Source organism: Tubulanus polymorphus, chromosome 2 (assembly GCF_964204645.1).
Source record: "Tubulanus polymorphus chromosome 2, tnTubPoly1.2, whole genome shotgun sequence".
NCBI classification, from domain to species: Eukaryota; Metazoa; Nemertea; class Palaeonemertea; order Tubulaniformes; family Tubulanidae; genus Tubulanus; species Tubulanus polymorphus.
This window is the reverse complement of record NC_134026.1, coordinates 30,663,277-30,676,453: the sequence shown is the minus strand read 5'-3', so window position 1 is coordinate 30,676,453 and position 13,177 is coordinate 30,663,277. Positions and strand designations below refer to the sequence as shown.

At 39.0% G+C, this 13,177-nt stretch overlaps 1 protein-coding gene across 1 annotated transcript in view; it reads right to left on the bottom strand.

The window, feature by feature from the left end:
* Nucleotides 1-967: 967 nt before the first annotated feature.
* LOC141899181 (glutamate receptor ionotropic, NMDA 3A-like) overlaps nucleotides 968-13,177 on the bottom strand; it is a 29,698-nt gene continuing 17,488 nt past the window's right edge. The window contains exons 2-9 of the mRNA XM_074785342.1: nucleotides 9,511-10,109; nucleotides 6,331-7,396; nucleotides 4,748-4,875; nucleotides 3,602-3,752; nucleotides 3,222-3,521; nucleotides 2,623-2,739; nucleotides 2,025-2,107; nucleotides 968-1,775 (exon numbers count right to left, since the gene is read on the bottom strand). Coding sequence (XP_074641443.1) covers nucleotides 968-1,775; nucleotides 2,025-2,107; nucleotides 2,623-2,739; nucleotides 3,222-3,521; nucleotides 3,602-3,752; nucleotides 4,748-4,875; nucleotides 6,331-7,396; nucleotides 9,511-10,109 — 3,252 coding nt within the window. The remainder of the gene's footprint in view (nucleotides 1,776-2,024; nucleotides 2,108-2,622; nucleotides 2,740-3,221; nucleotides 3,522-3,601; nucleotides 3,753-4,747; nucleotides 4,876-6,330; nucleotides 7,397-9,510; nucleotides 10,110-13,177) is intronic.

Below are 13,177 nucleotides of genomic sequence, written 5' to 3'. Positions count from 1 at the left end.
TAAATTTTTCGATGTTTGAAATATTTCAGTTTTTTCATTGTGGGTTTGACACTCTACTTCCATTAGTATTTTACAATTCATAATAAAATAACAGTAATAAATTAACTATACATATAACATATACCGATATGATTAATATATGAATTATGAGATAATTATAAACAATTCAACACAGTATCACAGTCAAAGCGCGTGTATCTGTTATAACATTGAAAAATCCCGCAAGATGGCGTTATGGTTCGAGATGGGTATAGGTATGTACTAACACTCTGAGTCCGTGTTTTAACGAAAATCTCACAAAATGAAAAACAAGTTTGACAAGGTTCCTTTATTTTTTGATTTATTTTCGACGTTTCTACTATATCCTAATGGTCGTTTAGTTCAGGAAATAGTCGCGACTGAAATATTCCTGAAGGTAACTATCAGAATAAAGTCGAAACGTCGAAAATCAGTAAGAAAGAAACATTTTCGGACTATTATTCTTGCTTATTGTGGGGATTTTCTAAGATTATCGGTTTAAAAGTTTCATGAACTGATCTAACAAACACTTCCAGGTAAAGAACTCAAAATAGCCGATAGTACATGCTAGTACATGATAGTACATGCTAGTACATGATAGTACATGCTAGTACATGATAGTACATGCTAGTACATGATAGTACATGATAGTACATGATTCACGATAAATAATTATGAATAATCAACAGTAGTTTTGTTATTATGCAAATTTGACGATAAGAGATCGGGCTGGCAAGACGCCACATCCTCCTCAAAAATCTAACCATCTACTAATATTATATATATAGATATGTATAAAGGCACACGTCCTATTATTAATATCAAAATCATGTTAAATTGTAGCTGTATTTTGAGGGGCTAGTATTTACTATTATCATTATTATGTATATTATTGGCACGATCATGGAATATGTTAATAGGCAATACTGCTAAGGTAAAATATAACCGGTCACACCCAGTGTAAATCAGACGGTGAAATCAACGATAACTTTCTCTCCAGTAATTCCTTCTCCGCTAAAACGTTTTCCAATTTCGCGTTTAATTCCGCCTCTGATTGCTTCCACATTAGAAATAAGTTCTCTTTCGTTAGACTCTCCAGTGGTACATCCGCCTTGCTTTCCAATAACGAGTTATTAATCGACAAATTGCGGCTTTTCGAAAACGACGATTTCACTCGATTATCTTTCAACGGAAAACTCTTCACTCGCGCCGCCGCCCGCGCGATATTCACGTCTTTATTAGTCGTCTTTTTCGATAAAGCCGCGTTTCCCATCGATATGGAGAACCCTACAGGCGCGTCTCGATGTTGTTTCTCCTGTTGCGACGTCGGGGATGGTGGCGAATACCTACGATCGGGTTCGATTTGGTCGTGGTCTTCGATCTGTCTGAATTCAGGCGGAGGTGGAATCCTGACGCTGATTTCATCGACAGATTCATCCATCGTGAACGATTCGTTGTTATAAGACGCCGGATGTTCGTCGCTACTCTGATCGTCTTCGTCTAACCAACTCCTATCCCAGTCGCCGTGCCACGATGGGCTAACCTGATGTAATTCGATATATTCCGCTTCACCGGTGTTTCCACCAGCTCTGATGACGCGAGTAGTTCCACTACTGCTGCTACTGCTAGGCGTACAATGTAAAAACAAATCCTCTTCCATAGTTTGAGTTGCTATATCTACGAAATCTAATTCGATTTTATGACTGACGCTGCCCGATACGGAAGCGGTCGCGCCCGCCGGCTGTTGGCGTCTCAACCTAAAAACCAGAATGAATCTGTTTATTTTAGAATTTGGTAACAAAAATTGAAACTCTCACAATTGTACTTTATTAAACCATCCCTGATTGACATAAAAACCGAAGAGTTTCCGAGGTAAATGAAAACCACTCTTCTTTTATTCATTTATTCATCGACGCAGTGTGATTGCCAATCATATCTGACAATATGCTCGAGGCAATAACTAAAATTCTTTGGGCAATATGGAGAAATTGGTGCTGGATACATACGCAATTATTTGATTGCTGAGGTCGCACAGCGAAGCCTTGCCGCCAATAATGCCATTCATTTGCTTTTGTTGCGAAGCGGTACCCTGTAAATTGGAGAAGAAACTTGCGAATATATTGAATTACACGACGTTTCAAAAGTATCTCCTCGATAAAACCACGTGTAGAATATCTACTGATGGCGCAGGTCATTGAGTTTTATACAAAATGATTCTTCTGGCAAAATCAAGACGTACGATGCTGTGTATAACCACTGATAAAACTGATGATTATAGAATCCCACAATAAGAACATAAAATGATTCCTTGTGCCAATATAGTTCGTTCAACTTGTCGGAGGTATTCTAATGGTAAGGTGACTATTATAGGTTGATTGAAATAAATGAATAACATATGGGAACATTTCGATCTCTTCTTTTGGTGCGGGATTTTATAATGTTATACATATGATTCTCATTGAACCTAATATCACAATAGCATTTAGTGTAATTCATGAATATGACTATTGAATGTTAAAATGAACGATTCACTCAAGGCAATAAGCGGGACTTAAGAATATTACATATAATTCTCGTAAGGTATTTCCTATTATCATCTCTAACCTTTGTGTCCTTCTGGAATAATTTTTCGAATTGCCTGTTTTTCAGCACTGTGACCATCTCTTTAGCTGAATGATTCGGCGACACAAGCTCGTGACTATGCACTATTCTATACAAACGCTTTGGAAATACAAGGAGAAAATTACCATAAGAAATGAGACACAACATTTGAGGCACAAGTTCCGAACAAAAAGGTGCAGTTTGAAGAGGAGGATATAGTGACGTTTCCACGCGATTCTACGAGCCATTCTCAAAGCGGATTTCAAAACAATCTATTTTCAAAATTGGCATACGATACTTTGTTTTTCTTCATTATTGTGGGGTTTATCTTCAATTCATGTAGACAGTCAATGTATTGTCTATGGAAACCATGGGTGCAGTTTATCCATTCCCCCGAGACGGGACTCGAACCTGATGACATCGAAACTCTGCCATGGGATGCTATCAGGATAACGACCTTATCCAGGCATGAAAAAAAAACATAATTTTGGCTTTCGAAACCGCTCTAGATGGTTAGGGATTAGGGTCTTTGGCTCCGGGATATAGGCGTTAGAGAAGATCCCTCTCCATCAGGTTCGAATTCCCGGTCGAGATATATTTACCTGGCTTATAAACATCAGTTTTAAACTTTTCCACGGGCTTTTTGTCGGCAACGATCGTAGATAGGGCACGAACCATAGAAAAATAGCGTGTTCGTTGCATAGTATGAATATACTAACAAATACACCAGCCCCTAGAGCAGCAAACAGTGCTAGAAACTGATTATACGTCAGACCCATGTCCCGAGCATCGTCTTTCATTTTCGGGTATGACCGACACGGAACATAGCTAAAATAGTCATTGCGCAGCTCTTCTAGAAATCCGTTAGTCCTGTATTCGATCAACTTCCGAGAAATCGGTTCCTAGAAATATACGAATCATTCATTCATTTAGGGCTGATATTTCAGTCGCGTAACTCGACTTTGATTACACGCTTTAATACCTTCATAGGTGATCCGTGCGTTAGACCGAAGCCATAACCATCGTCTCCGAAACTCTCTCCAACTATTTTCAATGAGCAGTTATCGTCTAATTGTGTCTTTGCATATTCTAATATTGGTGTATCATCTAGGTAAACGTCTAAAGAGCCGTTCCTGTAAGCAGTGTACCGATTTACCTTTAGGCGGTTTCCATAATTGTAAATAATTTGCGAATGCATCTAATGGACGCAGCTCATGTATCAATCAAATTTATGGATGATGATGCCGTAACATCGGCTAAATTTAATGACGCATTTTTAGGCTATCGATCTTGCTATAAGATATTTTACGAATTGACGATATTTGTGTTTTGCCAGACTCGCATAAAAAACAGTTGATTGTTAAGTTCATCATTTTTTAAATGAATTTTGTTTTTAAAAGTGTAGTGATGAATCAAATGGAGTTCACTAGACAACGTGGTCACAACATACATATGATGAAAGAGATTTGAAAAAAACCCACTTTTACCTATATCTCAATTAGCAAAAATTGTTTACCTAAAACTAAGTTAGTTTGTTTTTGTTGCTCAAAAACTGTAAATAATAGAAGTATTTGCATCACACAGATAGTGAGAGGTAAAAAGAACAGCCGCGGGTCCCAGTTCCACAGTTCTCGGTTAGGAATTGACCGAATACAAGGCAGATTGAGAAAATGAACTAGTTTTATCTGTAGAATCAACGTAAACTAGAGAACCGGGTCCAGTTACGTGTCTCATCATGAAATAGCACTCAGTAAATGCAAACATAATCTAATATAGACTGTAATCACAGAGAGATTCACAAATGAGGTCCCTTCATTAATGAGATCATCTCTGATGATCACGAGTGCACAAACACCACAAACACCAGATGAGTTCACAAACACCACATGCAAACTTAAACTAATTGAAATTAGAGATTTATGTGTTTTCGAGGAAAGAATTGAATTTCAGTTTAGAATCCACGAAGAAATAAGAGATCGCAACATATATGAAACGGCGATGATTACAACCACCGAAAGACGAATTGATTTTTGCTGATTTGCATCAGAGATCATCAAATAATTTGAAGAAAACATCGAAATGCAATCAATGATTTAAAATGATTTGAGTTTTGTTTTCGCGAACCTACAGAAGTGATCGCACTGGGACTTTGTCATCTTCGAGAGTAATACGCTTCAAATAAAGGGCGTGGTTGACCTTTCTCAAGTGTTCCTCAGCGGCGCTACTATTCACTACCGCAACTTTATGGTAAATTAACTGAAAATCAAAAGAACACTTCATACAACATTGATCATAATGTATGTATAAAAAGGGTGTATTTATATGATGTAATTTTGGGAATTACTTTTCACGAGACTTTCACAAAAACGGACGAATCTAAAGCGTTCTGTCGATTATTGTAAACTACACATCTTTGATGATTTTACGAGTTATTTTCTATATTCCTCTGATCTTATTTTTCTTTTACCCGGACCTCGCCAGGGTTTACTGGTATATGTCTAGATTTCGTAAAAATGCTCGGATGTTTGATAAGAATGATGACGTGTTGCTTATCCATTACTCAGTAATCGACAGAAAGCCTCATTATTTCCTATCGCTATCGAAACGACGACATCCATATCATTTTTATCGCAGGACAGGCGACAACAAAACCTCTGACTAATAAAAAAGCAGTGATTGTGAAAATATGAATGATTCGACCCGATCACGAAACGGTCAGACATTCCGCAACAACAGAGCATCCTCCCTCGGCAGGGGTTCGAACCTGATGGCACGGGTCTAGTGATGCCATCAGGTTCGAACCCCTGCCAAGGAAAGGATGCAATAAAACTGCATAGATTTTCTTCTTAAAAAAGCTAATGCAATGTTGCACATTTCGGGTGAATTATTCATTGAAATCAAATTCATATACACTCTTAGTAAATACGGCATCACGGTACAACACTGGGATACAGCGTCACTTGCCAGGGTCAGTCCCCTTTTTCTATACTTATCCTGCTGCCATCTTTCAAAGAACCGACCCTGGCAAGCAATGGATCTTAAAATCTACCAACATAAACGAACGTAATTTCGTGTATTTATAACATACTTAATTCGTTCAATGCCGATCCCTGAAGTTTGGACTAGATTATTTTTAACCAGTTGATAAAGTTGAGGATTTAGTTTTCTAATTCTCATATCGACGGCGCTGCTACTGACAGAACCTATCGCCAGGTGACGCTCCTGTAGCAGCTTCATACATATAGATATAACCAGTATTATAAATAAATTCCTCGAAGTCAAACTCGTATTATGAGTTAGGAAGAGTATTAGTATCCTGGACCCAGTTCCACAGTTTTGAGCTAAAGTTAACTCTGAGTTAAGATTGGCTCATTTTCAGTGAGTCAAATCTTAACTCAGGAACGGTAGAACTCGGTCCAGATAGTTAATAATCGAAGAAACTCAACCATTAAAATCTTCGTTTTGATAAGATTTATATTTACAACATGTTACGTCCGATTTCGACTCATTTCCCTCGAGTCCTCGTAAGAATTAAAGGACCAAGAATTCAAGAATTTTGTGAATTTCTGAAAAGGACTCTTTCCTGAGAGATGAAAAATCGATCGAAACAAAGTTGAAAAAATGAAACCTTATCAAAATGAAGATTTCAATAGTTGTGTTTATTCTCGAACGATTCAACATCATCTGAAGCCGTGTTATAGAAATACTTACTTTCGGATCATTAATTCCGCTGAATGTTTTTTGTCCAGTTTCACCAGCCAAATACGCAGCCAGGTTTGCAGTATAGCTGGCTACTATGAATATCGAACAGCCGGCCCAGACGTTCTGTAATACTTTACACGGCCAAGATTTCGGCGTTTTCGTTTTTACCGTGTGTCCGAACAGTACCGACCAGACCATAGTCGCAGCCGACGCTAAAGTATAGTTTTTATCTCGTTTTCTGGCTTTTGGGGTCAATCCAAACGGACTATTCCACTCGAATATAGCCATAGCAATGGCGGCAACGGACGCGCAGCCCGTTATCGAAAACCACACCTCGGGTCCGAAAGGTTCGAAAATGGCGTTAAGCGGCGGCGTCTTACCTTTATGTTCGTTTATCATCATTGAAAAACCTGATTGAAAATAATGTTGGGTGAAATCGATCACAGCCAAACGACTGTTAGTAATACTGAAAGCCCCGATAGCGATATCAGCGGCGCCCGATTGTATATCAGCCACCATACCGTTCCATGTATTATTAGCTAATTGTTTTCCATATTTTCGATCAGCCACCAGGTAGAGATTAAAGTCAAATTTGAGATCTTTAGACAGTTGTTGGAAGAGTTTAATTGTAAGACCTGAACAGCAGTGAACTTCGTAAGGCCGGCTATCGTTATGCACGTGTTTTTTGAAATCTTCAAATATGGCGGTTAACACGTCTGAGTTGGATGTATTCACTCTTAAACACGGTTCCGCTGTACCGCAATTGTATTCATGCATTGAATCTTCGTGCAAGTAAGCTTTCTGATTCATAACGAACGGCATTACGTTATTCGTAACGACCCTGAATGTTTTAATGCCGTTAATGACTGGTCTCGACACGGCGTTACCCGGCCACACAATCGACTCCATAGTAGCGCTTCCGTTCGTCACGTGACCGACGTGGCGCCATTTTTTCAATACGCTTCCGTGTTCGTAAACGACGTTCAATATTTCGTATTTTCCTTGGATTCTAGCACCGAATTGGTTAAATGTGAAAGGTCCAGTTTCGCCGACAATCTCGGTATCTTTGATTGCACTGAAAAATAAGAACTCGTATATTTATTCCGTACGTGTAGAGACAATATTCAATACGATCCGGTGGGGGGGGGGAATTGTGCTTATATATCTATGTAAAAGCGTTTCTCAAAAAGGGCAGAATTCTATCCAAAATAACTTCTAAATGGGCAATTTCTGTAAAGTCAAAGGCACAATTTTGTCAAAATTCTGGAAATGCACTTTGCAAAATAATTTGCGCTGAAAATATTTGGTACGACCTTCAGACTCTAGATCCGCCTCATAACAATATCCAGGAATTGAATGAATTTGCGTAAATACTTGCGTTGCGATTTCAAAATAGAATAGATTATATTTAAAAAAATATAGTCATGAATGACTTCATGTATTTATATTTATGGTTGCAGATTCGTATGTGACTTCATATGGCCCGATTCAGACACCAGATATACTGCGAGTAAAATGAAATGGGCAGTTTGAAATAATGTCAAAACTTCCCTTGAAATGAATATCTCGCATAGCGAGCGGTGCTAAATTACGAATACGAATACGAATATTTATTACACTCCAACTATTTCCATAGTATATGGAAGAAAAACAGTATTTACAATTATTTACAAAAAACAAGAAGTAAAATTCAATACTTCAAGTGCTGCCCCTATATATAACGTTACCGGTGAATATGCGAACCAACCTATTACCCACATGCCGCAGTAAGAATATTGCGCTGGTAAGTTAGTTTAACCGTTCGCCGTCAATGTAATATATAGGGGCAGCACTTGACGGTCACAATCTGACAAACCGGAGATTCAGCATTCCTTGGAACTACTGAAATTTTTAGCAATTGATTTCGTGACTTAAACCTTGGAGTAATCATTTCAAATGATTACTCCAAGCTTTAACCAACAGTTGATATACAGGATCATCGGTGAATACTATGCAGTGTTCAGCGCACATTCCTTCGATGTAAGAATAGAATAAGCCATAATCATTAATAGATTGAAGATCAAGGGGATTAGATAAGAGAGTTTACTGCCGGTCCAGACAGAGAGATCAATCTGCAGGAATTAACGCTGAACTGGACAATAGTTTAAACGAGGAAAGAGGGCATTAGGCTGATGAAGAGGCAGCGATAAACCGAGGTTTATTCCAAGCGTTAACACACAGCGAACAGCAGTGAGTTGCGTGTGACAATATGACGATTCTGGGAATCATTGATTACGCGTGTTACATTCACTATGTGTGATGTCGGTTTGTTTGACTAACTCCCATTTTGTGTACTTTACCAGCAGAATGTCACTCTGGGGTTTTTGATGTGGTAGATAAATGCGAATGCAAAATAAGGTTGCAAGAGACAAATAAACCACTTCAAAATCATCATTAAAAAACTTCAAAATCGTTCTAAAGAGAATACGCAAATATCGAATTTATAATAGAAATATTGCGTGCTATTTGTCGTCAGAAAAATCGCATTTATTCCCTACTTGAACAATCAACGTTTGTTGTTAAATAGTCCCCATGGGAATGTATTAGTCCGCCAATGATCTTATACAATAATCAAATTGTGCAGTGTAAGCAGAAACAGGATTTTTATCGTCGGATAGATCGCGTGCGGCGCCTTGAAGAATTCCATCACAACCATGAAATAACACGAGACTTAAACAATCTTACACTGAATTAATGGATGTATAAGCGGAACTGAAATCAGTAATGAGCACTTAAGAAGATATAATCTTAGACAGGGGGATTCGTACGTTTGAATGCAACCCTTTAAAGCCCCGATGCCTTTTCTGTTCAGCTGAACATTTCAAAACATTACAGTCCACCGAATACTACATTTGGAGGTTGCCCCTGCCCTTGAAAATTCCTGGCAGTATGATGATGATTGACATGAAAGTTTTTGCTTGCTTCTGACAACAGATTACCACACGTGGTTGGTCACCATACCCACTGGTCACTGCTCTTGTACAAGGCAAACATGCGAATATACTTTGCTATAAATGTGCACTTTAGTATAATATACGGCTAGATATGAACGGCTTAAAGGCAGAGCTTATGGCATTTTTTTCTTTTGCGGAATGAAGAACTGTCCAGGCTGTGGGCGGTTTGGGGTAGAATAGTTGGTAATATACTTACTTGTAGAAAGATATTGCGCGGTTTCTTTGTACAGGTAAAGGTTTGCTCCAACACGAGTAGTTACGGTGTAAATACAGCGCTGCTGGTGAGTTTCCGATATAAGACTCAGATGCTTTAATCACTAGTCTCACCACATCTCTAATCAAAGGACGAAAATCACTAGGTGGAACGGGTTCTAATCTAACGACACCTAGCGGATAATATTGTATATCGTTATCGTGTTCTGGTGACGTATCAGCGAGAAACCAAGCATAACCGTTATCGAATAAACCCATAAGAAATGCTTGTTTCATCACGCGCCTGGCTAAATCTCTGTGGCAAAACAATATCACAATTCTTGATATATTCTCTTTAAGGCTCAGCATTTTAAGTTGTAACTCGCTCTGAGAGTCGGTACGCGACACGAATATAGCGTCTTCAACACTCCAATCGTTCGTTTGTGCTAAGATGTTAAACGCGTGTAAAAACTGATATTTTGCATAGTTATCGTCCATGAGGATTGACAGGTAACGAATTCCAGTTACATCCAATACTTGCATCATTGCTTCAGCGAGTAGACCATCTGATAAATCTATCTGTAGGTACATTCGTTCTTCCCCCTGAAAATGCGATGAAATCATTTTGAGTTTTAATGTTAGAAGGTAATTTCGTAAATTTCCCTGCGACGCTTCTTTTTGTTACTGTTAAATTCGAACCAAAATCGACGTGAAAAAGTCGAAATGAGGTCGTAAATAGATTATGAATCTGGCTGTTGACATAACGGCCAGGTATAATGTGTAAGGCATAGCATTGCGGTGAAGTATGAATACAATCCTGAATATAGTTCACTCTTGTAAAAATTAGAGATTAGTTCGTTTAGGGCAACATTTCTGTTTCGAATCAATATTTTAATTATGAAGGAGCGTTTGTTATGAACTCAGTGAAAAAGGTTTTTAGACTATATGATATAAGTGGCGCGCGTGTCATCTTCTCCCAGAAGAACCAATCATTAGTCACTTCCATCCAGACAGGCTATTCATCTTTTACTCAATTACAAGGAAAATGGAAATATCGTCAAGGGACTCGAATATAAAACGATCTCGATAAGTTTAGGGCACCATAAAAAAAAACGTTTCCGACGAGATTTTTCTCTCTGTAAATATAGAACACCTTTATATCTATAGCTGTAATTTAAAAAAAGTATCACGTTTCCATTTTCCTGTTGATAACTATTAATGGCGGATTTATTCGGCATAGTTTTCGATGTAACGGATACTGGTGCGTTCCACGGATTCGTGGAATTTACTCATACCGGTAGATTATTACATATACGATCCCCCGAGTTTGGGTTAGAGCACTGAGCGCATATATCTATCTAATCGTTATGAATCGATATACCGGTTTTCTTTGCACGTCAGAATTATGATTTTGTCGTTGACTTAGCGTCGCCGCAATAAAAGGAAAGCGGACACACAATCGATCAGTACTCTGGTATATCATATAGCCGAACTAGAATATAGCATCGAATGACAGTTAAAGAAGAGTCTGCTCCGGTGGACGACTTATCCTTTACATGTTGACAGTCATCTCTCCGGGGATGCGGCCTTTAAGGGGGCACTGTTACTGTAATATCATGAATCAAGAATTAGCTGCCATGATTCGTAATGATTAATGTTCCCGCTGTGTCTTCATCAATCAAGGTTTTTGGCGTCGTGAAGCAGAGCGCGCACGCATTTACACGAAAGACGACAAAACGTCTCTTCATTTCCGAGTTGATACAATACAATAGAGGTCTAATAGGAATAGAATCGTCGTAACTAAATGACCATTTAGCTTTAGTCGAGATTGGAATCAGTCGCAATGAGGACAAATATACGCGACAAATCATGGGCGTCACCAGGAATCGGGAGGGTCGAATTTCTATCTGAAGTCTTCCACACAGCGCCGATGTGAAATGAAAAAATGACTGTTAAATCCCGTGGTGAAATGTTGTAGAAATATTTTTCATTATTTCAAAAAGGGCACTATGGCCGAAAAGGTATAAGGGGCGTTCGCACCCCTCCCCGCCTCCCTCTTTGGGGCGCCTATGAAGGGTTCAGTAAACAAACACGCCCAGGGTTCAACCGGTTCTAGTCGTGCCGCGTACAGCTTCGCCTTCAATAAGTGCTACATCACCCGGAAGTTGATTGTCGGTCGCATGCGATGGGTGGAGACGGTATCTGGAAGCCATACCGAGACGAACCACTTTCCTCTATTTTACCCAATCTATCTTCTTATGAAGGACCTAACGTCATTTCTTTCAAAAGGTCATCTTTCCACTTCTCACGAGATCAAGCTTTCGACAACAACGTTACCGATCATATATCTATAAGCGCAACCAATCAATGTTTGAATTGAAGCTATTTTGTTTATGGCGAATATCCATATATTATATGTATATGCAGTGATTTTGCAGCGCGGAAAATTAGATAAGCCTGTAGATAAGAGAGAATTGACTTCTAAGAAAACCAATGATTTCAGCGACGTCGCTTGTCACGTTCAGACCAGAGGACAAACAATCAATAGAAATGTACCAAGATGATGGTGATATTCGATGAAATGATTCATAGATCAACATCTCATCCAGTTCTGTCAGGATAACATTCTACATGGAAGTTTACTCTATGTGTCCGTTTGTCGTAGCAAGTGGTCTACACATATTGCTGACGTAGTTCACCTAATTCGGGTACTGATGCATTAAAGAAGGTCGTGCCACTGAATGTGGAATTGAATTTACCAGCAGCAGAATTACCGCCAGATATTGACGACCTTTCGTTAATTCTATAAATACTCGTTTTCATTGGGCACGAGCTGCTGCTGCTGCTGCTGCTGCTGCTGCTGCTGCTGCTGCTGCTGCTGCTGCTGCTGCTGCTGCTGCTGCTGCTGCTGCTGCTGCTGCTGCTGCTGCTGCTGCTGCTGCTGATGATTATGATGCTGCTGCTGCTGATGCTGCTGCTCTTGTGAAATATAATGACGATAGTGATGATTGCTTTGAGGAATTGCTCTTCCCCATGGAAACTGTTCAATGACTTGTTAACGATCATCGAACTGTGAGAACTATGACACTTCAAACCCAGAACTTGCTACTGATACGCAGCGGCATCGCGAACTGTGTAAAATGAGACTATCACATAAACAGCAATATTGCCTTTGGATAATATTGGTCCCAGCGATGACGTCCTGGCTCAAATAGAGAATATATTGCTTGTTTCGTTTTTTTTCTTGCCGAGGTCGATCTGAAGATGAAACCTCTCGTAATGTTGCAGTCAGCCATGATTGATTTGGGGGTAAAACAGTGATGCATTCCTTCCATGGCAATTTCTAGTGTAAAGGTCCTAATAAATAATACAAGCAAACCGGCTCCACTCAGCATGAAATAATAACTCGAGAACATACAACTAGTAATATCAATTAATCAGAATCGTTTCAGACATCCCGAAATAGAAATATGCACAGGTAAAAGTCAATTACCAAAACATGGTCTAGTCTAGATTATTTTGTTCTCATGTTTGTCATAAAACTTGTTTTCATATTTTTTTTTTGGTGAAAAGAATAATGGATCGTTGTGAATATCGTGATGAACTTGAGCGCGTTGATATCGGTGATTTCTGGCGTGTGCCGAATGACGTCAAAGTTGATCGAATTACTG